The following is a 27,145-nucleotide window of genomic DNA, read 5'->3' on the forward strand; positions in this document are numbered from 1 at the left end:
AGGCGCTATAGAAATGCAAGTCTTTCTTTTCTTTTTACAACCCTTCGAGATCTCTGCGCTTCTCCAATTCTGGCCTCTTGTGCATCCCCGCTTTTAGTTGCTCCACTATTGGTGGTCGTGCCTTCTGTTGCCTAGGTCCTAAGCTCTGGAATTCCCTCACTACCTCTTTCCTCCTTTACGACGCTCCTTAAAACCCACCTCTTTCATCTGCCCTAATATCTCCTTATGCGGCTCAGTATCCAATTCTGTTTGATAACCACTCCTGTGAAGCGCCTTGGGATGTTTTACTACGTTAAAGGCGCTATCTAAATACAAGTTGTTGCTGCAATCTTAAAGGAGATTGTGATCTGTCTTTTGGCTGAGAATACTGTGTTTTAGGTGTTGCCTGAAATGTGTCTGCTTCCTGAAACTATTGGGGTTTCAGTTTCACAGTACAGCGGTGGAAATATATAAATGCGGTGCTAGATCGCCACGTATGCACAGAGTGCACTGAGGCAGCTGCAAGCTCTTGATCAGCAATAAGTGCAGGTCACTGTGAATCCGCAATCATTGTTGTTTCAGAAGAGGTAAGTACAGGGCATTGTATCAGTCTTTACAGTAGAGGACACTAAGAATATCCCAACACTGGACAAACAGGGGGCTCTAGGGGGGGAGGAACTAAATACAATTAAAATCACTAAGGAAGTGGTACTTGGTAAAATAATGGGACTCAAGGCGGATAAATCCCCTGGACCTGATGGCTTGCATCCCAGGGTCTTGAGGGAAGTAGCGGTAGGGATTGTGGATGCATTGGTAATAATTTTCCAAAACTCCCTGGACTCGGCAAAGGTCCCGGCAGATTGGAAAACTGCTAATGTAACACCATTATTTAAAAAGGGTAGTAGGCAGAAGGCTGGAAACTATAGACCTGTTAGCCTAACATCTGTGGTTGGTAAAATGTTAGAGTCCATTATTAAGGAGACAGTAACGGGACATTTGGATAAACACAATTTAATAGGGCAAACTCAGCATGGTTTCATGAAGGGGAAGTCATGTTTAACAAATTTGCTTGAGTTTTTTGAGGAAGTAACATACAGGGTGGATAAAGGGGAACCAGTGGACGTAGTGTATTTAGACTTCCAAAAGGCATTTGACAAGGTGCCACACAAAAGATTATTGCTCAAGATAAAAAATCACGGGATTGGGGGTAATATTCTGGCATGGGTGGAGGATTGGCTCTCTAACAGAAAGCAGAGAGTTGGGATAAATGGTTCGTTCTCAGATTGGCAACCAGTAACTAGTGGTGTTCCGCAGGGGTCAGTGCTGGGTCCCCAACTCTTTACAATCTATATTAACGATTTGGAGGAGGGGACCGAGTGTAACATATCAAAGTTTGCAGATGATACAAAGATGGGACGGAAAGTAGTGAGTGAGGAGGACATAAAAAACCTGCAAAGGGACATAGACAGGCTAAGTAAGTGGGCAGAGATTTGGCAGATGGAATACAATACTGGAAAGTGTGAAGTTATGCACTTTGGCAGGAAAAATCATAGAGCAAGTTATTATCTTAATGGCAAGAAACTGGAAAGTACTGTAGTACAAAGGGATCTGGGGGTCCTGGTGCACGAAACTCAAAAAGTTAGTATGCAGGTGCAGCAAGTGATCAAGAAGGCCAATGGAATGTTGGCTTTTATTGCTAGGGGGTTGGAATATAAAAACAGGGAGGTATTGCTGCAGTTGTACAAGGTATTGGTGAGGCCGCACCTGGAATACTGCATACAGTTTTGGTGTCCATACTTAAGAAAAGACATACTTGCTCTCGAGTCAGTACAAAGAAGGTTCACTCGGTTAATCCCGGGGATGAGGGGGTGGTCATATGAGGAGAGGTTGAGTAGATTGGGACTCTACTCATTGGAGTTCAGAAGAATGAGAGGCGATCTTATTGAAACATATAAGATTGTGAAGGGGCTTGATCGGGTGGATGCGGTGAGGATGTTCCCAATGATGGGTGAAACTAGAACTAGGGGGCATAATCTTAAAATAAGGGGCTGCTCATTCAAAACTGAGATGAGGAGGAACTTCTTCACTCAGAGGGTGGTAGGTTTGTGGAATTTGCTGCCCCAGAAAGCTGTGGAAGCTACATCATTAAATAAATTTAAAACAGAAATAGATAGTTTCCTAGAAGTAAAGGGAATAAAGGGTTACGGGGAGCGGGCAGGAAATTGGACATGAGTCTGGGTTCGGAATGGTCATGGCCCTGTGGGTAGTGGAGCGGGCCCAGGGGCCGTGTAGCCTTGTTCTGCTCCTACTGTGTTCTAATTCTGTTAGATTTCAGGAGATGGTTTTATTCCTGTTCCTGGCTGGGGTGGAGATCGCCTTTACAGAAGGTAAGTACTGTAGAAAATATAGGGACAGAGTGATCTCCTGGAAGAATTTCGATCGCCTAGATGGGTCGGAGAGGAATTTCCCAGATTTTTTTCTCCCAAATTGGCCATTGGGTCTTTATCTGGTTTTTCGCCTCTCCCGGGAGATCACATGGGTTCGGGTGGATGCAGAGTGATAGAAGATTTGAGGTTAGGATCAGATCAGCCATGATCTTATTGAATGGTGGAGCAGGCTCGAGGGGCCGATTGGCCTACTCCTGCTCCTATTTCTTATGTTCTTATGTTCTTATGTTCTTATTTGGCTATCAGTGGGGAAATGAGAGTTTGTAGTTATAGTCTATTTCTAATAGCTGTCAATTAAGTTCAGATCAAAAAGGATTGCAAACAATTAAAGAGACAAAAACTTATTAGTACTTCAACGAATATGTATGCTATCCTATAGTGAGTGCGACTTTTCAGTGAGCTTGCGCACAAAGAAATACCAGCAACAAAATTAATGCCGGCCGTGGCTCAGTTGGGAGCGCACTCACCTCTGAGTCAGAAGGTTGTGGATTCAAAGTCCCACTCCAGGGACTTGAACACAAAAATCAAGGCTGATGCTCCAGTGCAGTGCTGAGGGAGTGCTGCACTGTCGGAGGTGCCGTCTTTTGGATGAGACGTTAAACCGAGGCCCCGTCTGCTCTCTCAGGTGGACGCAAAAGATCCCATGGCACTATTTCGAAGAAGAGCAGGGGAGATATCTCCGGTGTCCTGGCCAATATTAATCCCTCAACCGACATAACGAAAACAGTTTATCTGGTCATTATCACATTGCTCTTTGTGGGAGTTTGCTGAGCATGTTTCCCACATTGTAACAGTGACTACACTCCAAAAGTACTTCATTGGCTGTAAAGCGCTTTGAGACATCCGATGGTCATGAAAGGCGCTATATAAATGCAAGTCTTTCTTCTTTCTAATGGCAATGCAACTATACTAATCTGTCGAACTACAGGTAGACTACCCTTTATCCGGACTTCCGAAAACCGAAACCCTCTAAAAACCGAACGTTTTTTCGTTCAGCGTAAGTCGTGCGTACGACTTACGCTGAACGAAAAAACCTTCGGTTTTTAGAGGGTTCCGGTTGCGGAAGTTAGGATAAAGGGTAAGTCGTGCGCACGACCCCCCCCGACAGCCGCCGACCCCGCCAACCGCCGACCCCCCCGCGGACCCCGCCGGCCCCAACAACCGCCGACCCCGCCAGCCGCCGACCCCCCCGCGGACCCGCCGGCCCCGACAACCGCCGACCCCCCCGCGGACCCCGCCAGCCCCGACAACCGCCGACTCCCCCGCGGACCCCGCCAGCCCCGACAACCGCCGACCCCCCCGCGGACCCCGCCAGCCCCGACAACCGCCGACCCCCCCGCGGACCCCACCAGCCGCCGACCCCGACAACCGCCGACCCCCCCAGCCGCCGACCCCCCCGCGGACCCCGCCGGCCCCGACAACCGCCGACCCCGCCAGCCTCGACAACCGCCGACCCCCCCGCGGACCCCGCCAGCCGCCGACCCCCCCCGCCGCGTACCCCGCCGGCCCCGACCGACTTACGCTGAGCGTCAGCGTAAGTCGTGCGCACGACCCCCCGCTGACCCACCTTCCGAAATCCGAAATTCTCCTTTATCCGAAACTCGGCTGGTCCCGAGGTTTTCGGATAAAGGATAGTCTACCTGTATTTGGATGGATTTTGCTGTAAAAGTAACAGTGAGGCTAGCAGCGCTCACTGTTACTTATGTACTAATCGGACAGCAACTTCCCGCAACCGCACAAAAGAAGTTAAACACGGAAATCCGTAAGTCGCAGTCCGAGATGCTCTGCTCCTCCAAAAGCTGCGCAAAGGCGGCATCTCGCCATCTGACTCACCAATCATAAGTATTGAACGGCGTGAAGTTCCTGTACTTACCTCATAGATATGGACTAAACTCGCTAAAAAAATATTTAGAGCGTGTCTATTCTAGCCTGAGTACCCTGTTAACAGCGCGATAAGTCTTAATTATTGCCAAACAAACTCTCTGGCACTGAAAATTATAAGTGCGGTGTCTCATTCCTTCAGCTTTTAATTATTGCTGGTATATAAGAATGTATATAATTTTTTTTTACTTTTTCTTTCTGTCTTTTTTATCTCTCTCTCTTTCTTAATCCAATCTTTCTTTCCCTCTCTTTATTTCGCTTTCTGTACCTGATTTGACATTGAGGTTACTATTCCAACTGACACTTTGGCCCCAATATTTCCGGAATGTGCATTTGGAGCCGGGGGGTGGGGGATGGATGGAAGAGTTATGGACGGGAAACCCAGAGTATGTATTTCCGGGATATGCATTTGGAGCCGGGGGGTGGTGGGGGGGGGGGTTGGATGGAGGAGTTATGGACGGGAAACCCAGAGTATGTATTTCTGGGATATGCATTTGGAGCCGGGGGGTGGGGGGGGGGGGTGGTGGTGGGGGTTGGATGGAGGAGTTATGGACGGGAAACTTAGAGTATGTATTTCCGGGATGTCCTGCAGTTTTTAAGCCTTTTAAATTTTTTCTCCAGCTTTTCTGCCTGACAGCCAGCCTGATTCATTATTGTCTGATTGTGTTTATATGAAGCGCCAGGGGACATTTTTTCATGCTAAATGCACTGTGTTGATTTTTAACATTCATTTTCCCCCTCAGATTTGAAGAAATTGTTTGAAGTCATTAATCAATATCTATTGTGGGCAAAGTGCAGCTGCTTTTTTTCTTGTTATAATGGAACTGGTTCCAACAATAGGTAATGTAAAATATTTTATACATTTTATTTGAATTGACCAAAAAGCAGGATTTACCTTGCCTTGTAGGGTCCTTTTTCATTCTTCAAAATATGAAGCATCCTCCACATCTGGCTTGAGGCGAGCTGGCTGATCAACTATTCTGGGGAACCCATAAATTGGACAGTGATGTTTTTAACAGGTGATGGCCACGCAGCCCTGATCCACATCGTTATCCTCACTCTTGCCCATATAAAGCCCTGTGCGTATCTCAGAGCGGGCAGTTCATTTTCAACTGTATTGTGAACTGTAACAAAAAGTTACACGCCAAAAGGAAACAACCGAAAGGAGATGGGTGATGGAACCATAGGCTGTGAGCGTGGGCAGGGCCAGTGTTAAACAAGAGGGGTGTAAAGCTGGTGGAACGGTGGGCTGTGAAAGTGGGTAGGTCCAAAATTAAACTAAAGGGGTAGGGTGGAAGAACAACTGAACCATGGGCTGTGAGAGTGGGTAGAAGCAGTATTCAAGAAGTGGGTGTAAGGGTGCTGGAACCATGGTTGGTGAAGGTGGATAGGTCCAGTATTAAAGGAGGACAGAATGAAGACTGGGAGGATTATAGAGAGCAACAAATAGAGACCGTGAAAATAATAAGGAGGCAATGAGCTAGTATGAATAAAACATGCAGATGGTTTTTAGGTCAGTCATAAGTTTATTCTAAATACATCCAGAAAAAGAATGTTAAAGGAGTGGTGGGCCCACTACAAGAAGATCTAGTTGTGACCATAGTAGAAGATAATAATCTGGCAGAAGTACTAAATAAAGCGTCTTCATAATCGAGAAGGAGGGTAAAACACCAGATGGACAGCGAGGCATGGGACAACATCAGAGCGACAGGGAAAGAGGGTACAATACCAGAGGTACAGGGAAGTTTAGAGATTTGTGAAGGGATTATTTGCAAACAATAAAACAGTAATGGAGAATATAAATGAGACTGAAGCCAGTCAAATGTTCAGGCCCAGACGCTTTCCCCCTCAAATTTATTGCGACCAATTTTACTCTCTGTCTGTGGTTGGCCTTGTAACACTGTTAGAATGTACAAAGCGGGTAGGAAAACATTTGAGTGTGCAGGTGGTTGAACAGAAGGATTGTGTGTGTTGCGGGCACGCCCTTACAGTACATTATAAAGGGTGCAGCAGACAATTGACAAACGTCTTCAGGGTACTGCCTTGCTTCCCCATCTGTGCGAATCTCTTCACAGCACTGACATTTATAGCAACTGCTTGCTAGGTAGCCCCCCTTGCTATTACCTCCTGTAACGTAACCTCCGAGGCTCTCTCAAAAATAAACCACTGTCACCCCTCCCCATGGTAATTTGCAGATGCTTGGCTCATTTTCCAGCAGAAGCAGATAAATTGACCTTTTGACATACAAAGTATGTGCGGATATTGCTTTAGGGAGCTGTACCCACAAGGTTTGCAACGCAGGTCAACAAGGCCATAAAAATGCAAACAAAGCATTGCTAGAGAAATCGTATTGATAAGCAGAGAAGTTATGTTAAACTTATAGAGAACCATTTAGGCCACACTTAGGCCGCGAATTTAATAGCGCTGAGGGGGCGGGTTTGGAGGTGGGTCCACTGTCAAAATAGCAAAGATTGACAACGGGTAGGAAACCCGCTGTCAACCCGCCTCCACACGAGTCCCCCAGGTGTCAGGTCTGTCAGCGGAGAACTGACCTGACACCAAGCGGCGGGGGAGACAATTCACCTACTTAAATGGCTTGTTAAGAGCCAATTTAAGAGTATTTTGAGGCTCACTTATAATTTTACCTTCTCCCCTACGGGTTACCCGCTGTTCGTGTTTTGAGTCTGCTCTGATGTTTGTGAAAAGCTGACAGCTGCAGAAGTGGTGTCGAGGATGCCATGTTGCAGATGGTGAGTTTCAGAGCAAAGAAAATGTTGGTTACTGCATTTTTAATACATATGGAGATTTCTTTAGTTTACAAGTATTTAGATCCAACTGTATGTCCAGTGCCACCTCAGTGGAACAACCTCTCTCACCATTGACAGATCGCTCCTGTCATCTCGCCTGCAGCTGCCATCTATTGCAGCAACATCGGAGCCAATGAAACAATCAGACCTTGGTCCTCTGAATCCTCCCACGATCAGCCCCAACACCAACCTCATACAGAAGGATATGTTGATGGAGTTAGACAAAATATGGTGGGAGGAGGCTCGTATGGAGCATAAACACCAGCTTTGACCTGTGGGGCCGAATGGCCTGTTTCTGTGCTGTAAATTTAGTGTAATTCTATGTAAAATAGACATCAGACTGGCACTCTAGCTCTCCTACTGTGCTGCAAGAAAATCTATATCTGGCAGAATGCATTTTTCTGATATTAATAACTGTTTATTTTTGTTTGATTCCTTTTACAGCTAAAGATACAGAGGAGCTCAGGTATATGACTATATTATGTAGCAGTTGTGTGATTGAGCTGTTGTAAATTATAAATTAATTATTCATCTTTTCTTTTATCAAACTCTCCAATACGTGGAATTTACAGCATAGAAACAGGCCATTCAGCCCAACCAGCCCTTGTCAGCATTTACCTTCAGCACATGCAAACCCTTCTAATCACGTTTACCTACCCTTTCCTTATTTGATCTCGCACCCGGTTTTATCCCTTCTGTATCTTCCCCGAGTCCACAGAGCAGGAGTGTGGAGTCTGTTCCCACCTCCACAGACTGCTCAATTAAGCGCCTTCATTATCTCATCTGGATACACTCTACAGCAGTGCAGGAAGAGACACCCCTCCCTGCTCACCAATTGGTGAAACTGTGATGCTAGTTGGGACGGTATTTATGATCAGAGCTCTTGATGTTGGAAATCAATTCTATGGCATTGTAGCCCTCAAGCCATCCAATAACTGTTTCAATACCATCACTCTGGTGAATTAGTTCAACTTTTTAAAAATTCGTTCATGGGATGTGGGCGTCGCTGGCAAGGGCAGCATTTATTGCCCATCCCTAGTTGCCCTTGAGAAGGTGGTGGTGGGCTGCCTTCTTGAACTTTAATGTTCATATTATACAGGCTAACCTCACTGAAAATCAATAAAAATTCTACCATAGATAAATACAGCATTTGAGCAAAAGTACAGAAGAGGAAGTGTGTTTGACCTAAGTTGATCCATCCAGAAATAATCTACAGTCTTCTACCACACATGTATCTTAGTGATTATTCTCCTCCACTACACTAGCCAGAGCTCAGTTCCAGAAGTTGTTCACCCTATATTTGAAGAATCTTCTGGAATCAGTCCTAAATTTGACTTTGGAGGGGAGATCCCACCACCAAACACATCTTCCCCTCACCTCCCCTTTCAGCTTTCCGAAGGGACTGCTCCCTCCGCGACACCCTGGTCCACTCCTCTATCACCCCCAACATCCCTTCCCCTTCGCCCGGCACCTTCCCGTGCAAGCGCAGGAGATGCAACACATGCCCTTTTACCTCCACCCTTCCCACTGTCCGGGGCCCCAAACACTCCTTCCAGGTGAAACAGCGATTTACTTGTACTTCTTGCAATCTAGTCCACTGTATTTGCTGCTCCCAATGCGGTCTCCTCTATACTGGGGAGACCAAATGCAGATTGGGTGACCGCTTTGCGGAACACCTCCGTTCAGTCCGTAAGGGTGACCCCGAGCTTCCGGTCGCCTGTCACTTTAATTCTCCGCTCCACTCCCACTCAGACCTCACCATCCTCGGCCTCTTACACTGTTCCAATGAAGCTCCACGTAAGCTCGAGGAACAGCACCTCATCTTTCGATTAGGCACTTTACAGCCTTCTGGACTCAACATAGAGTTCAACAATTTCAGACTATAACCTCTGCCCCTATCCTTTTTTTCCATTTATTTTATTATATTTCTTTCTTTCTTTCTTTCTTTCTTTATTTTTCTCTCTCCCACATGGCAGCTGTCTTTCATTCTGCCAGTGCCATCTACACTTCATCTAGAGCCATCTTTTGTTTCTTAACTTGTCCCATTACCATCTCCTTTTGCCTTGTACCATCTCTTAATCTCTCTTAATGTCTCTTAATCTCTCCTGCCTTACATCTTATCACAGACCTTCCCTTTTGTTCTTTCCTCCCCTCCCCCCTTTCCTTGCTTAAAATCTGTTCCACTTCCTGCTTTTTCCAGTTCTGACGAAGGGTCATCGACCTGAAACGTTAACTCTGTTTCTCTCTCCACAGATGCTGCCTGACCTGCTGAGTATTTCTAGAACTTTCTGTTTTTGTTTCTAAATTTGACTTTGGCTGGCTTTCATTGACATTTTCAATCCAAGCTGCCAATTAAATTAGATACAGTAAAGGTGCCAACACCGATCCCCAGGCCACCCCACTCAACACTTCCAACTGCAGTAGGTTGAATGAAAGGATACAAATAAAATGTAGACACCCTGCTTGGGTATGTCACCTGTTGCTCCTTCCCTGATGCTCATGACCCAGCCTAGGGCAGTGACATCCAGAACTTCATGCTCTGCCTGTGAGGGTAATGATGTTGGGGATTCTTCCAAGCATTATGTTCCTCTTCTTAACATTATGCGTGGTCATGCCCTGCAGGAAAAGAGAGAGTTAGTGAGTAGGTGTTGAGAAGGTCAGTGGAGATATAACGGGGCTTCTTCCTATTGTGACTGGCGAGAGCCGTAGAAGAGGCAAGATGGGATGATAATGGGGAGGTGATCACTGTAAAGACAAGTGTGTGATATGAAGTGAGGAACGAGTGGTGGAAGTAGGTGGTTGCACAAGTGGTTGTATGTGAGAAACATAGAAACATAGAAGATAGGAGCAAGAGTGGGCCATTCGGCCCCTCGAGCCCGCTCCGCCATTTAATGAGATCATTGCTGATCATCCAAATTCAGTACCCTGTTCCTACTTTCTCCCCATATCCCTTGATCCCTTTAGCCTTAAGAAATATATCTAACTCCTTCTTGAATATATTTAATAAATTGGCCTCCACTGCCTTCTGTGGTACAGAATTCCACAGGTTCGCCACTCTCTGGGTGAAGAAATTCCTCCGCATCTCTGTCCTAAATGGCTTACCCCTTATCCTTAGACTGTAACCCCTGGTTCTGGACTCCCCGGCCATCGGGAACATCCTTCCTGCATCTAGTCTGTCTAGTCCTGTTAGAATTTTATAAGTTTCAATGAGATCCCCTCTCATTCTTCTAAACTCCAGCGAGTATAAGCCCAATCGACCCAATCTCTCCTCATATGTCATTCCTGCCATCCCAGGTATCAGTCTGGTGAATCTTCGCTGCACTCCCTCCATGGCAAGAATATCCTTCCTCAGATAAGGCGACCAAAACTGCACACAATACTCAAGGTGTGGTCTCACCAAGGCCCTGTACAACTGCAGCAAGACATCCTTGTTCCTGTACTCAAACCCTCTCGCTATGAAGGCCAACATACCATTTGCCTTCTTAACCGCCTGCTGCACCTGCATGCTTACCTTCAGCGACTGGTGCACAAGACACCCAGGTCTCGTTGCACTCCCTCTTCTCCCAATCTATTGCCATTCAGATAATAATCTGCCTTCCTGTTTTTGCCACCAAAGTGGATAACCTCGCATTTATCCACATTATACTGCATCTGCCATGCTTCTGCCCAATCACCTAACCTGTCCAAATCATACTGGAGTTTCTCGGCATCCTCCTCACAGCACACACGCCCACCCAGCTTTGTGTCATCTGCAAACTTGGAGATATTACATCTAGTTCCCTCATCTAGATCATTTATATATATTGTGAATAGCTGGGGTCCTGGCACCGATCCCTGCGGTACCCCACTAGTCATTGCCTGCCACTCGGAAAAAGAGCCATCTATTCCAACTCTTTGCTTCCTGTCTGTGAACCAGTTCTTTATTCAAGTCAGTACCTTACCCCAATCCCATGTGCCTTAACTTTACACGCTAGTCTCTTATGCGGGACCTTATCGAAAGCCTTCTGAAAGTCCAAATACACCACATCCACTGGTTCTCCCTTATCTATTTTACCAGTTACATCCTCAATAAATTCCAGTAGATTAGTCAAGCATGATTTACCTTTTGTAAATCCATGTTGACTTTGTCCGATCCTGTCACTGCTTTCCAAGCGCTCTGCTATTACATCTTTTATAATGGACTCTAGCATTTTCCCCACTACCGATGTCAGGCTTACCGGTCTATAATTCCCCTCTTTTTCTCTACCACCCTTTTTGAATAGTGGGGTAACATTAGCTACCCTCCAATCCATGGGTACTGTTCCAGAGTCTATCGAGTTCTGAAAGATGACCAGCAATGCATCTACCATTTCTAGGGCCACTTCCTTAAGTACCCTGGGATGCAGATTATCAGGCCCTGGGGATTTATCGGCCTTCAGTCCCATCAATTTTCCGAACACCATTTACCTACAAATACTGATTTCTTTCAGTTCCACCCTTTCATCAGACCCTATGTTCCCCGACATCTCTGGGAGGTTATTTGTGTCCTCCTTTGTGAAGACAGAACCAAAATATGTATTTAGTTGCTCAGTCATTTCTTTGTTCCCCATTATAAATTCCCCTGATTCTGACTGCAAGGGACCTACCCTGACTTCACCAATCCTTTTCTCTTCACATATCTATAAAAGCTTTTACAGTCAGTTTTTATGTTCCCTGCAAGCTTACTCTCATATTCTATTTTCCCTTTCTTAATTAATCCCTTTTTCCTCCTTTGTTGAATCCTAAACTGTTCCCAATCCTCAGGATTATTGCTTTTTCTGGCCAATTTATATGTCCTCTCCTTGGATCTTATGCTATCCCTAATTTCCCTTGTTAGCCACGGTTGAGTCACCTTTTTTGTTTTATTTTTATGCCAAACTGGGATGAACAAATTCTGCAGCTCATCCATTCGGTGTTTGAATGTTTGCCATTGCCTATCCACCATCAACCCTTTGAGTGCCATTCCCCAATCAATCCTACCCAACTCGCTCCTCAGACCATCGTAGTTTCCTTTATTTAAATTGAGGACCCAAGTCTCTGAGTCGACGACTTCATTCTCCATCTTAATGAAGAATTCGATCATATTATGGTCGCTCCGACCCAAGAGGCCTCGTACAACAAGGTTGCTAATTAATCCTTTCTCGTTACATAATACCCAGTCTAAGATGGCCTGGTCTCTGGTTGGTTCCTCGACATATTGGTCCAGGAAACCATCCCGTAAACACTCCAGGAATTCCTCCTCCACAGTATTGTTACTAATTTGGTTGGCCCAATCTATATGCAGATTAAAGTCACCCATGATGACTGCTGTGCCCTTTTTGCACGCTTCTTAATTTCCCTTTTAATGCCATCCCCAACCTCCGCCTTACTGTTTGGAGGTCTATATACCACTCCCACTAACGTTTTTTTCCCCTTAGTATTTCTCAATTCTACCCATACAGATTCCACATCATCAGAGCTAATATCCTTCATTACAATTCTTTAACCAGTAATGCTACCCCACCTCCCTTTCCTTTTTGCCTATCTTTCCTGAATATCAAATACCCCTGGATGTTGAGTTCCCAGTCTTGGCCATCCTTGAGCCACGTTTCCGTAATCCCAACCAAATCGTATTCGTTTACCTCTATTTGCGCAGCCAATTCATCCACCTTATTACAAATGCTCCTCGCATTAAGACACAAAGCCTTCAGGCTTGTTTTTTTAATGCTCTTAGACCTATTAGAATTATTATTTACTGTGGCCATGTTTGATTTAAACCGTTGATTTCTCTGACTGCCACTTTTGTTTTTCTCCTTCCTATCTTTTGCTTTTATCCTTGTTTCCCTTTCCTGTCTCCCTGCTCAGGTTCCCAGCCCCCTGCCATTTTAGTTTAAACCCTCCCCCACAGCACTGGCAAACACTCCCCCTAGGACATCGGTTCCAGCCCTGCCCAGGTGCAAACCGTCCGGTTTGAACTGGTCCCACCTCCCCCAGAACCGGTTCCAATGTCCCAGGAACTTGAATCCCTCCCCCTGGCACCATTACTCTAGCCACGTATTCAGCTGAAGTATCCTTCTATTTCTACTCTGACTAGCACGTGGCACTGGTAGCAATCCTGAGATTACTACCTTTGAGGTCCTGTTTTTTAATTTATCTCCTAACTCCCTATATTCTGCTTTTAGGACCTCATCACGCTTTTTACCTATATCGTTGGTGCCTATATGCACCACGACAACTGGCTGTTCACCCTCCCCTTCCAAGATGTTCTGCAGCCGCTTGGAGACATCCTTGACCCTTGCATCAGGGAGGCAACACACCATGCTGGAGTCTCGTTTGCGGCCGCAGAAACGCCTATCTATTCCCCTTACAATAGAATCCCCTATTACTATAGCTCTACCCCTCTTTTTCCTCCCATTCTGTGCAGCAGAGCCACCCCTGGTGCCAGGAAGTTGGCTGCTGCTGCCTTCCTCTGATAAGCCATCCCCCCCCAACAGTACCCAAAGTGGTGTATCTGTTGGAGAGGGGGATGGCCACAAGGGGACCCCTGCACTACCTGCCTGCGCCTAGTACTCTGCCTGTTGGTCACCCGTTCCCTTTCTTCCTGTCCAACCTCTACCTGGGGTGTGTCCAACTCCATAAACGTGCTATTAACGCTGTCCTGAGCATCGTGAACGCTCCAGTATGCATCCAATCGCAGCTCCAGTGCCGCAATGCGGTCTGTCAGTAGCTGCAGCTGGATGCAGTTCCTGCACATGTAGTTGTCAGGGACACAGGAAGTGTCCCTGATTTCCCACATATCGCAGGAGGAGCATATCACGTGGCCCGGCTGTCCTGCCATGACTTACCCTTTAATTAATTGAATTTAAATTAAATCAATCAATCCCACTAATTACACTACAGTTAACTGGTTTACCAACAGTCCCCGCTACACCAGAGAGACCTTAGTACAGGTAGACTATCCTTTATCCGAAAACCTCGGGACCAGCCGAGTTTCGGATAAAGGAGAATTTCGGATTTCGGAAGGTGGGTCGGCGGGGGTCCGCGGGGGGGTCGGCGGGGGTCCGCGGGGGGGTCGTGCGCACGATTTACGCTGACGCTCAGCGTAAGTCAGTCGGGGTCGGCGGGGGTCGGGGCCGGCGGGGTCCGCGGTTGTCGGGGCTGGCGGGGCTGGCGGTTGTCGGGGCCGGCGGGGTCCGCAGGGGGGTCGGCGGTTGTCGGGGCTGGCGGTTGTCGGGGCCGGCGGGGTCCGCGGGGGGGTCGGCGGTTGTCGGGGCTGGCGGGGTCGGCGGTTGTCGGGCCGGCGGGGTCCGCGGGGGGGTCGGCGGGGGGTCCTGCGCACGACTTACCCTTTATCCGAACTTCCGAAACCGGAACCCTCTAAAAACCGAAGGTTTTTTCGTTCGTACGCACGACTTACGCTGAACGAAAAAACCTTCGGTTTTTAGAGGGTTTCGGTTTTCGGAAGTCCGGATAAAGGGTAGTCTACCTGTAACTATAAACCACAGAGTTAAAGTTTAAAAAAGAGAGAAATACTCACCAACCAATCACTTACCTGCTTCCTGGTGACGTCACACTTTGATTACTTTTTACCTCTCTCCCCCGCTGTTGAATTGGTAAGCCTCGCTGCCGGTTTTAACTGCCGCCGCTCCTCACTGCTCCCACACAGGTCCGATGCTCTGGTCGGGCCTCGCCTCCGGTTTTAACTGCCGCCGCTCCTCACTGCTCCCACACAGGTCCGATGCCCTGGTCGGGCCTCGCTGCCGGTTTTAACTGCCACCGCTCCTCACTGCTCCCACACAATTCCTGCCCCAAGTTAATATTGGGGCTATAGTGTGGACTGGAATCACGGGTAGGCTAGACTTGGTAGGGGTGGCAGGTTCCTTTCCTTGACGGACACTATTGAATCAGTCAGGACTGAGATGGGGACAAGTGACCTGTTTGCAGTTTGGAGGCAGTTCAAAGAAGGTTCACTAGGTTGATTCCTGAGTTGAAGGGGTTGTCTTGAAGGTTGAGCAGGTTGGGCCTATACTCATTGGAGTTTAGAAGAATGAGAGGGGATCTTATTGACACATATAGGATTCTGAAGGGGCTTGACAGGGTAGATACAGAGAGGATGTTTCCCCTCGTGGGGGAATCTAGAACTAGGGGGCATAATTTCAGAATAAGGGGGCACCCTTTTAAATTGGAAATGAGGAGGAATTTCTTCTCTCAGAGTGTCGCAAATCTTTGGAATTCTCTTTCCCAGAGAGCTGTGGAGGCTGGGCCATTGAATATATTTAAGGTAGAGATAGACAGATTTTTGAACGATAAGGGAGTCAAGGATTATGGGGCGTGGGCAGGGAAGTGGAGTTGAGGCCAAGATCAGATCAGCCATGATCTTACTGAATGGTGGAGCAGGCTCGAGGGGCCGAATGACCGATTCCTGCTCCTACGTCTTATGTTCTTATGTTCTTATTTCTGTAGGAGTCTGTGAGCAAGGATGTGTAAGCTGGTACTACAGTTTGCCATCTTTCTGTCTTACCAGGGAAGCAACTGCATTCACCACCTGCCAGACTGGCTGAGCTTTTAATTCACAGCTTGACAACTGCAGCACTTTAGCACACATTGAGGAACACATTGGCCGCCTGCACCCCCTTCTATTATACACACAGGGAAGTGTTTCTAATTCTCAAGTTTTAATTTCAGCAATGCTGATTTATCAGTTATGTATACTTTGGGATTTTCATGCAATGTATTGGGCATGCACCCGTACCTGTTTTCTGGGAAAGATCAGTAAATGTTTATAACCTGCACAAACAAAAATTAAGCTCAGGGTGAATGGACAGAAGCTGCTCACGGACTAAAAAGAATTGAGTGAGTAGTGAGAAAGGGCATCGGAGTGGATTGGTAAACGTCACATGAAAGAAAGGGTTCCAGCAAGAATGACTGAGTAGTGGCTGACACCATTAGCTGCTGCCGCCACCCCTCCCCCTACATCATAGAATCATAGAAAGTTACAGCACGGAAGGAGGTCATTTCGGCCCATCATGTCCACGCCGGCCAACAAAGAGCTATCCAGCCTAATCCCACTTCCCAGCTCTTGGTCCATAGCTCTGCAGGTTAGAGCATCCCAAGTGCACATCCAAGTACTTTTTAAATGTGGTTTGGGTTCCTGCCTCTACCACCCTTTCAGGCTGTAATGTTATCTTATATCTTAGTATTAAGAGGCTTACGAGTAGATATCGTTGAGTACTCTTTATTAGGTCTTGAGTCAGTGCCAGCTCATGCAGTACCGCCGCATGGCCAAGATGGCTTCCTATTTATACGACTGCCGTCAAGCAGCTGTCTTTACTACAGCTACCGTAAAGCAGCTGTCTTTACTACAGCTAGTTATCTGTACATCTTTCCCCCTCAACGATGACATAAACAGTAAACACCATAACATAACATAACACATAGAACACATATTAACAACATATAAAAACAGTCAGTGTAACTACTATTAATTACTATTAACAACATGTAAAAACTGTCAGTGTAACTATACCTTGCAATAACTGCCGGTACATATAAACACTACCCACACCCAGAAGTCCATTCGCTGTTTACAGTCTTTCCCTTGTCTACAGGTCGAGTCGAATGACAGGCTTTCTGGTGCGCTGTGACCTGCGTAGCTGAGCGGTATTTTCTGGGCCAACCCAGTTGTGTCCATTAAGTTCATGTCTGTACCACACGGATCCCTTGTCTCATTGTCACCCCTGTGTACTTCATCACTTTGTGGCATTGCCCTCGTCTCCTCGTCACTCTGTCGGATTTCCATCATCAGCTCATCCTCTCTGTCCTCCTGCGGCTGATAGGTCTCGGTGGTTTTCAGTAGGTGCCTCCTGTTTCTGCGATACACATTGCCATTTTCTGTCAGCGACCTGTTGTAGAACGGTGGCTCTTTGATTCCATGACCCAGGCCCTTCAATGCGAACTACATCCTTCTCCTGTAGAGGCACTAGTACAGTGGCTGTGCGGTCATGGAGCGTTTTTTGTTTCCGCTGAAGTTTCCGGGCCTTGTCTGCCCATACCTCATCTCTGTGAACAGGTGTGACATGCCTGGGAAGTCGAGTATGGATTTTGCAACCCAGTAAGAGCTCAGCTGGAGATTTGCCACTTTTCAGCGGGGCCGCCCTGTACGACATCATAGCCAGATATGGGTCAGTGTTGCTGTGTGCTGCTTTCTTTAATAGTCTTTTCACAATCTGTACCCCCTTCTCCGCTTTTCCATTGGCTTGAGGGTAGAGCGGGCTGGAGGTTACATGCTTAAACTCATACTCTGTAGCAAACGACTGAAACTCGTGACTGGCATAGGGAGAGCCATTATCAGAGACCAGAGTTAGAGGGATGCCCTGCCTGGAAAAGATTGACTTCAGGTGAGTTATCACAGCTCTTGACGTGGTGCTGGGTAGGAGAGCAATCTCAGGATAATTAGAGTAATAATCAATAACTAACAAATAGTCTTTCCCTTCGTAGTGAAAAATATCAGTTCCTACCTTTTCCCAAGGTTGTGATGGGAGCTCTGTGGTAATGAGGGGCTCTTTTGTTTGCTTGTAGTGATACTCCTGACATGTAGCACACTCACTGATCATCTGGTCAATATCAGAGTTCATGTTTGGCCAGTAGAGTGCCTCACGTGCTCTCCTTTTTGACTTTTCCACACCCAGGTGCCCTTCATGTATCCTGTGAAGCATTTCTCGTCGCATAGAGATGGGCACTACAATCCTGTCACACTTAAGCAGTAGTCCATTGACCACAGAAAGCTCAGACTGAATATGATGATATTGTTTACATGACCCTTTCTTCCAACCCTCTTGAAGATTTCTCATCACTTTCCTCAGAACAGGGTCCTTTGATGTCTCTGTGGCTATCTTTGATAGTTGTTCCTGTGAGGCTGCATAGACCATATCCACATGAAGGTCCACATCCTCTTCTGTTTCACTGTTTTGTGTGGCACAAGGCGCAGCCCTGGATAGTGTATCTGCAATGAACATTTGTGTCCCTGGCACATATGTGAGCTCAAAATCATAACGTTGAAGTCTCATCATTAGGCGCTGTATCCATGATGACATATCACACAGATTCTTTTCTGCGATCCCTAGCAGTGGCTTATGGTCAGTTTCTAGGGTAACCTTGGGAAGTCCATAGATGTAGGTGTGAAATTTTTCACACCCAAATGCCAAGCCCAGGAACTCCTCTATTTGCGCATACCGGCACTCTGTAGCCGTCATGGAGCGTGACGCATATGCCACTCCTTCATCTTCCTGTAGAAGGACAGCCCCTAATCCATCCTTAGAGGCATCTGTGGACACTTTTGTCCTCTTTTCAGGGCAGAAGAACTTCAGTAGGGGTTCACTTGCTAGAATGTGTAGCAGCCCCTTCCATTCATTCTCATGTTCATGTCCCCATTGGAACTCTGTCTCTTGGTGCAGCAGTTTTCTCAAGTGAGCGGTTTTCACTGCCAGATTTGGAATGAATTTCCCTAGGTAATTAACCATGCCAAGGGCCCGCTGAACCCCTTTCTTGTCCTTTGGTTTTTCCATGTCATGTATGGCCTTTACCTTTGACTTGTCTGGCTGAATCCCTTCTGCAGAAATCTTGACCCCGAGGAATGTGATTTCATTGACGCTGAACTGACATTTGTCTTTATTTAGTTTGAGTCCATACTGCCGTATCCTCTGAAGTGTTTTTTCCAGTCTGGTGTCGTGCTTTCCCTGAGTGGAGCCCCATACTACCAGATCATCCACGTACACCCGCACACCATCCAGGCCCTCGATGATTTGCTCCATTGCTCTGTGGAAGATTTCTGGGGTGGAGCTAATGCTGAAGGGCAGGTGTTGGTAAGAGTATCGACCAAACGGGGTGTTAAAGGTGCACAGCTTAGCACTCTCTTCATCAGCTGCCAGAATCCATGCGAGGCGTCCATCTTGGAGAAGAATTTTGCTCCTGTCATTTCGCTGACTATTTCCTCTCTCTTAGGGATTTGATAGTGCTCTCTTTTTATATTAGCGTTAAGGTCCTTGGGATCCACGCAGACGCGAAATTTATCAGTCTTTTTTGTGTGGAGTTTGCACATTCTCCCCGTGTCTGCGTGGGTTTCCTCTGGGTGCTCCGGTTTCCTCCCACAGTCCAAAGATGTGTGGGTTAGGTTGATTGGCCATGATAAAAATTGGCCCTTAGTGTTGGGGGGGATTAAATACATGGGGTTACGGGGATAGGGCTTGGGTGGGATGGCTGTCGGTGTAGGGACCGGGTGCTAGGGTTTGGATGATTAGCCATGATCTCGTTGAATGGCGGAGCAGGCTCGAAGGGCCGAATGGCCTACTCCTGCTCCTATCTTCTATGTTTCTATGTTTCTATGTTTTTTGAATTGACGCAAACCATGGAATTTACCCAGTCAGTCGGTTCCTCAGTCTTCTTTATGACACCTAGTCCCTCCATGCGGTCTAGCTCTTTCCGCAGTTTCTCACGGAGGGCCACCGGAACTCTCCTGGGTGCGTGAATCACAGGTTGTGCGTCATCTCTCAGTTTGATGGAGTATGTAAAGGGCAGTGCTCCGAAACCCTGAAATACATCTGCGTACTTGTGTGTTATAGCATCATGCTTTATATTTGTACTGTCTTGGGGGGCACTCTGCACACAGTTCAGTTCATTAATAGTATAGACTCGTTTTACCAAGCCCAAATCCACACATGCCTTATGTCCTTATGACTCATGTCCTTCAGGCACTATAACAAACGTCAATGGGTGAATGAGATTTTTTACCTTAACATTCAGCCTACACGTTCCTTTTGTTTCAATACTTTGTCCATTGTACACCTTCAAAGCCACTGTCTTGTTCAGTATTTTTGGTCTCACTTTGAGATTCCGTGCATCACTCCAGCTTATGAGGTTTGCCTTAGCACCTGTATCTAGCTTGAAGGGAACAATGGTGCCATTTACAAGCAAGGGGGCTATCCAAAATTCAGTCTTTAGTCCTATGGAATGTACTTCCTTTTCCATATCTTTACCCTGTTTTAAGTCATTTTGCACCATTCCAACATACAAAGTCTCCGATTCCGTGTCTTCAGTCTCAATAGCATGCACTGTCTTTTTACCTTCGGTTTTCTCTTCCCAAAGGCATATTTTAGCAAAGTGATTCCTGCCTTTACATTTTGCACAGTTCTTCCCATAAGCCGGACATTGTCTTGCCACGTGTCTATTGCCGCACCATCTGCAATCGTATGGCGTCATAGTCCTGAACTCTGTGCGCCCTCTTGTGTCCCTTCTGTGTACTACATCCACTGGTAGGTTGTCCAGTCCCAGCGCTCTCACGCCCGTTGATGTAGTTCTCCCATCGAATTTTTGCGTGTGCATGGCTGAGAGTTCACTAGCATGACATATTTTTACTGCAGCATCCAAAGTTAAGTCATTGTCCCTAAGCATTCTCTCCCTTACCTTCTTGTCAAGTATTCTGAAAATGACCTGATCGCGTATCATCGATTCCTTCAAGTCTCCAAAGTTACATGTTTGTGCTTTTGTTTTCAAGTCTGTCAGAAAAACATCAAAGGATTCTCCTTGCTTTTGCACGCGGGAGCGAAAAACAAATCTCTCGAACGTCAGAGCGATCATAATATGATCGAGCTCTCAGTCGAGATGGAGAGTGAGGAAATTGAATCAGAGACTAAGGTCCAGAACTTAAATAAAGGGAATTACGAGGGTATGAGACGGGAATTGGGTAAGATTGATTGGGTGGTGTTTCTGGGGGGATTGACAGTGGATAGACAATGGCAAGCATTCAAAGATAGAATGGAAGAATTCCAGAACATGTTTATACCGGTTTGGCATAAAAATAAACCTAAAAAGGTGGCTCAACCGTGGATAACGAGGGAAATTAGGGACAGCATAAAATTAAAAAAAAGGGCATATCAACTGGCAAAAAAAAGCACCAGACCGGAAGATTGGGGGCAGTACAGGATACAGCAAAAGAGGACAAAGGGATTAATCAGGAAGGGGAAAATAGAATACGAAAGTAAACTTGCAGCAAACATAAAGACAGACTGCAAAAGCTTTTATCGGTATATCAGGAGGAAAAGACTGGTAAAATCCCAAGTCGGTCCCTTGCAGTCCGATTCGGGAGAATATATAATGGAGAATAAGGAAATGGCAGACCAATTAAACTCATACTTTGGTTCTGTATTCACAAAGGAGGACACAAATAACCTCCCAGGAATATCGGCAAACATAGGGACTAATGAGAGGGAGGAGCTGACAGAAATTAGTATCTCTAGGGATATGGTGTTGGGTAAGTTGAGGGGACTGAAGGCCGACAAATCCCCGGGGCCTGATAAACTACATCCTAGGGTACTTAAGGAGGTGGCCCTGCAGATAGCAGATGCTCTAAGGATCATCTTCCGGAACTCCATTGACTCGGGAACAGTACCCGTGGATTGGAGGGTAGCTAATGTTACCCCAATATTTAAAAAGGGGGGTAGAGAGAAAGCAGGGAATTATAGACCAGTAAGCCTTACATCGGTTGTGGGCAAAATGCTAGAGTCCATTATTAAGGATAAAATAGCGGAGCACTTGACAAATGGGGAAAGGATCGGACAGAGTCAACATGGATTTACAAAGGGTAAATCGTGTTTGACTAATCTGCTGGAATTTTTTGAGGAAGTAACTGGTAAAATAGATGGGGGAGAGCCAGTGGATGTGGTGTACCTTGACTTCCAGAAAGCCTTCGATAAGGTTCCACACAAAAGATTATCATGCAAAATTAAGGCTCATGGGATTGGGGGCAAAGTATTAACGTGGATAGAGAACTGGCTGGCGGATAGAAAACAGAGAGTTGGAATAAACGGCTCGTTTTCGGAGTGGCAGGCAGTGACCAGCGGGGTGCCGCAAGGATCTGTCCTGGGACCCCAGCTGTTCACAATATATATAAATGATCTGGATCAGGGAATTGGATGCAATATTTCCAAATTCGCTGACGACACTAAACTAGGAGGAGGGGTGGGCTCTGATGAGGATGTCAGGAGGCTACAGTGCGATTTGGACAGGTTGGGGGAATGGGCGGATACGTGGCAGATGCACTATAATGTGGATAAATGCGAGGTTATCCACTTTGGGGGTAAAAACAGGAGGGTAGATTATTATCTAAATGGCAATAGATTGGGAGATGGGGAAGTGCAGAGGGACCTGGGCGTTCTTGTGCACCAGTCACTGAAGGAGAGCATGCAGGTGCAACAGGCGATTAAGAAGGCAAATGGTATGTTGGCCTTCATATCAAGGGGGTTCGAGTATAGGAATAGGGATACCTTACTACAGCTGTACAAGGTGCTGGTGAGACCGCATCTGGAGTATTGTGTACAGTTTTGGTCGCCCCATCTGCGGAAGGATGTTCTTGCCATGGAAAGAGTGCAGCGGCGATTCACCAGGCTGATACCTGGAATGGCGGGAATGACCTACGAGGAGAGATTGAATAGTTTGGGCTTGTACTCACTGGAGTTTAGAAGATTGAGAGGGGATCTCATCGAAACATATAAAATTATGGCAGGCCTGGACAGGCTGAATTCAGAGAGAATGTTTCCAATGGCAGGGGAGCACAGAACCAGGGGCCACAGTCTAAAAATAGCGGGCAAATCATTTAAAACAGAGATGAGGAAGAATTTCTTCACTCAAAGAGTGGTGAGCCTGTGGAATTCCCTGCCACAGAGGGCTGTGAAGGCTAATTCAATAAATATTTTCAAGAGAGAATTGGATATATTTCTGAAGGCTAAGGGGATTAAGGGTTACGGAGAAAAGGCGGGGACGGGGTACTGAACTGGTAAGATCAGCTAAGATCTCAGACGAAGATCAGCCATGATCTCATTGAATGGCGGAGCAGGCTCGAAGGGCCGAATGGCCTACTCCTGTTCCTATCTCTATGTTTCTATGTTTCTATGTTTCTATGTTTCATTCTTTTTAGGTGTGCAGTATTTATCGAACAAATCTATCACCTTGTCCAGATCATTTTTGTCACCTTCAGCTGCAAACATAAATGTATTATACAGCTCGATTTTGCCTGCGAGCCAGCCACTGTTAGCAACAAAGCTACCTTACGTGTTCCAGAGCTAGTCGTGGCGTCGATCGCTGTGAGGTAGAGAAGAAAGCGTTGTTTGAATTCGCGCCAATTTTCGTCCAGATTTCCTTCAAGTTGCAGGCTAGTCGGTGGTTTTATCCCTTCCATTGTTGTGGTATGCCCGTATCGTGCGTTCTATAAATCCTGGTACCATGTAATGTTATCTTATATCTTAGTATTAAGAGGCTTACGAGTAGATATCGTTGAGTACTCTTTATTAGGTCTTGAGTCAGTGCCAGCTCGTGCAGTACTGCCGCATGGCCAAGATGGCTTCCTATTTATACGACTGCCATGAAGCAGCTGTCTTTACTACAGCTACCGTAAAGCAGCTGTCTTTACTACAGCTACAGTTATCTGTACAAGGCAGTGAGTTCCAGACCCCCACAACCCTCTGGGTGAAGAAATTTCCCCTCAAATCCCCTCTAAACCTTCCCCCAATTATTTTAAATCTGTGCCCCTGTCAGGGTTGGGGGAGCCATGAGGCCGTGATCTCCGGATAAGGTAGGTTCTGGATCCAAGTGCAGAAACCAGGCTAGAGGCAGGTATACAATCTTAAGAAACAGTACTTTATTCATTACTTAACAAGATTCACACATAACTAGATTCATACAAGGAACACAACAGCATACGTAAGAACTCGAGACAGGAACCCCACATCAAACATAGAACTCGAGACAAGAACAATATACATAGAACTCGAGACAAATTACAAAATGGCTAGTCAAGAATAGGAACTCAGGACAGCTTCCATGAGGCAACATGCTTGTCCATTCTGAGCTGGGATAAGCTTACCACAAGCGCAACCAGCTTGCCGAGACGTGACTCGAGACAAGCTATCACGAGGGGCTGCCGCAGGGGTAACAGGCTTCTCAAGAGCTCAAGACAAGCACCAGCATGGCAACACGCCAGTCCAGCCCAGCTCCTTATCAAGACTAAGAAACAAGGACACAGTTAGTTACATCTTAAATACAGAGCTCGAGAATACATCTTAAATACAAAGCTCGAGAATACTTCTTAAACTCAAGGTTCGAGAATACATCTTAAACACAAAGCTCGAGAATACTTCTTAAACACAAAGCTCGAGAATACATCTTAAATACAAAGCTCGAGAGAACCATGGCACCCAACTAGTTAAAGTCAGGAGCCACAGAGCAAGGGCTAGTCCCTCTGGTTACCCGGTTAGGACTGAGCTCAGAGAGGAGCAACCACAGGACTTATATACCAAGAAAACCAGGTGCAACCCATGAACAGCTAACAGGCCGTTAAGCAATAACACAGGAAGCTAGGAGCAATTAACAAAGGGCTAGAGAACAAACAAGTGAAGGTGCCATCTAGAGGCTACAGAAGGAACTGACTGGCACCCTCACAGCCCCCTGCTTTTTGACCCCTCTGCTAAGGGAAATAGGTCCTTTCTATCCACTCTATCTAGGCCCCTCATAATTTTATACACCTCAATAAGGTCTCCCCTCAGCCTCCTCTGTTCCAAAGAAAATAGACCCAGCCAATCCAGTCTTTCCTCATAGTTAAGATTCTCTACTCCCGGCAACATCCTTGTAAATCTCCTCTGTACCCTCTCTAGTGCAATCACCTCTTTCCTGTAATGCGGTGGCCAGAGCTGCATACAGTACTCTAGCTGAGGCCTAACTAGTGTTACGTCTAACAGTGGTGTTGTTGAGGCTGAAACTGCGAAACGTCTAATGACGTGGGAAGCCGCAGTTGTGTTTCTGCTGGATGTGCATCGTTTGTGTTACGTCAGGAAGTGTTTGTGACCTGCCCAAAATAAATTGGGACAATATTGTGCTTTTCAATCTTCCAGGGAAGATGCCATAGAGAAGAAAATTGAAATTGAGCTTGTCAAGGAATTTCAAAGGCGGTTCGTTAAGTGGCAACAACAGATGATAGAATACACCGTGGAGCTACGAGGGATTGCGGATACTATTGACAGGCGTCACAAAGGCGCCACCATTGCCAATGTGACAGGATCTTCTGCAGGTGTTGTAGGAGGAATTCTAAGCATTGCGGGATTAATTGCTGCTCCTTTCACGTTATGTACCTCGTTAGTGCTCACTGGGGTGGGAATTGGGGTGGGTGTAGCTAGTGGTGCCACTAACATTACAGCCAGTGTCACTGATGCTGTTACACAAAAGAGGATGCAGAAAAGAGTGCAGGAAATCATAGAACAATATAAAAAAGAGAGCAGCAACATGTCAGACTGTTACAGTCGACTCCGCTGTGTAATTGGATTATGGCTTCAATCCAGTGTCAAAGATGTACCAACAAGGGTATTTGTCGGTGCAGCTGAGACTTTGATGAAAAGCATGAGCACTATTACTGTAGTGACTTCAGCAGTGACCAAAAACACATTAAGAACATTCAAGGCTGTTTCAGGAATCCTGGCAGGACTCCTTGTCATATGGGATGTCTATTCTTTAGTGAAGGATGCAAAGGAACTTCACAAAAGAAGTAAGACTAAAAATGCTCAAAACATACGACTGTTAGCTGAGACTATAGAGGAGGAAATAAAGGGGTATGAACAAGTTTCTGAACAACTGGTGAAAATTTTCAATAATCATCCGACGCCTCAAATTTAAAATTCTCCTGTTCGTGTTCAAATGCCTTTATCTCTTGACCCTCCCTATCTCTGTAAACCTCCTCCAGCCCTAGAATCCTTCAGGAACTCTGCGTTCCTCCAACTCTAGTCTCCTACGCATCCCACACTCTCTTCATGCCTTTAACAGTCTAGGACCCCAAGCGCTGGAAATCCCTCCCTAAGCACCTCTGTCTCTCCACCTTTCTCTCCTCCTTTAAGACTCTCCTTAAATCCCCCTTTCTTTGAGCCCTCCTAATATCTCCTTCTTTGGTTCGGTATTAATTCTTGTCTGATTATGCTTCTGTGGCAGTGCCTTTGGACGTTTTCCAATATTAAAAGCGCTATGTAAATGCAAGTCATTCTTGTTGTTGTATCTGATTATTCACCCAGGGGGGGAGAAATTGGTTAGTATCTGAAATGGGTGCCTTGACTGCAATGTGTGCCTGAAGATGTCAGCCTGAGGATCACCCAAAAAAGGTCCTCTGGCCTTATTACCATGAAACCGTTGAGCCGCGGGCGCCAATTGGACGTCGCAATGCGGCTTGGCTGCCGGCAGGAGCAGTCGGGTAGGTCCTGGGGGTGGGGGCGGGAAGGCGAATGGGTCAGGGGTGATTATGGGCCAGCAGCGACCTGCAGTATTGCTGTGGAGCTAGGAGAAGCACTCCTACTACTCCTGGCTTCACATTAAGGGAAGTGAATAAAAAGTTTATACTTAACCATGTCTTTGGCAGTCTCCAGTGGTTCCTTTAAAAGCCGCTGGTTAGGCTGCAGTCAACCCAGAATTTCTTTTGACCACTTTCAGTTCAGAGTCCTAAAACAGGAGTTAGGCACCTGATTAGCTTATGCAAGGGGCTTAACTTCTTAAAAACTGCCCGATCAAATTTCTTGTGCCGCACTTCAGGAGTGAAATGTGCGTGGGACATAGCGCCTGTTTTATGCCTGAAAAATGGGCACAGTGCATACCAATGTCTTCCCCTGATCTCTGCCTGAATTGTACATAGTTATATTGTACTGCAATGTGTTGGGCCCTATTAAACTGATCTAAATTGTACTAAGGCATGCAATGCACCATTAGCCTCTATAATAAGAAATCTGATAATTAGACATAAATACTGTATTAATGTTTTATGCATTATTTTCTGGCTTCTAATTATAACCCATATAAATGTGCATGCAGGGTTGTTTAGAGAAGCAAATAAGAAGATTTAGTCAACAGTTTTAAGGCTATTTTAACCGCATTTTTTCTTTAAAATTATTTTTGCTGGCACTTAAGTTCTCGTGAGCCTTTGGCCAATTGTTTCTTTTTGTTGCCCTCAGCAGCATT

The 27,145-nt window shown here is 46.3% G+C and overlaps 1 protein-coding gene across 1 annotated transcript; it reads left to right on the forward strand.

The window, feature by feature from the left end:
• The first annotated feature begins 472 nt into the window (after positions 1-472).
• On the forward strand, positions 473-26,417 carry LOC147123740 (apolipoprotein L4-like). Its single transcript, XM_085975617.1, has 4 exons — positions 473-566; positions 5,051-5,147; positions 7,559-7,580; positions 25,048-26,417. Exons 2-4 carry the CDS (start codon positions 5,126-5,128, stop codon positions 25,820-25,822), a joined length of 819 nt encoding a protein of 272 aa, XP_085831743.1. The 5' UTR covers positions 473-566; positions 5,051-5,125; the 3' UTR covers positions 25,823-26,417.
• The last annotated feature ends 728 nt before the right edge of the window (positions 26,418-27,145 follow it).

The sequence above is a fragment of the Somniosus microcephalus genome, chromosome 2, assembly GCF_052327205.1.
Source record: "Somniosus microcephalus isolate GS21.2 chromosome 2, FLI_Smic_1.0, whole genome shotgun sequence".
NCBI classification, from domain to species: domain Eukaryota; kingdom Metazoa; phylum Chordata; class Chondrichthyes; order Squaliformes; family Somniosidae; genus Somniosus; species Somniosus microcephalus.

Excerpts from the sequence above, each read along its gene's own strand:
- LOC147123740 (XM_085975617.1), top strand. The coding sequence starts at position 5,126 with ATGGAACTGGTTCCAACAATAG. Across the intron at positions 5,148-7,558 it reads GGAACTGGTTCCAACAATAG|CTAAAGATACAGAGGAGCTC; the intron begins GTAATGTAAAAT and ends TTCCTTTTACAG. Across the intron at positions 7,581-25,047 it reads AAAGATACAGAGGAGCTCAG|GGAAGATGCCATAGAGAAGA; the intron begins GTATATGACTAT and ends TCAATCTTCCAG.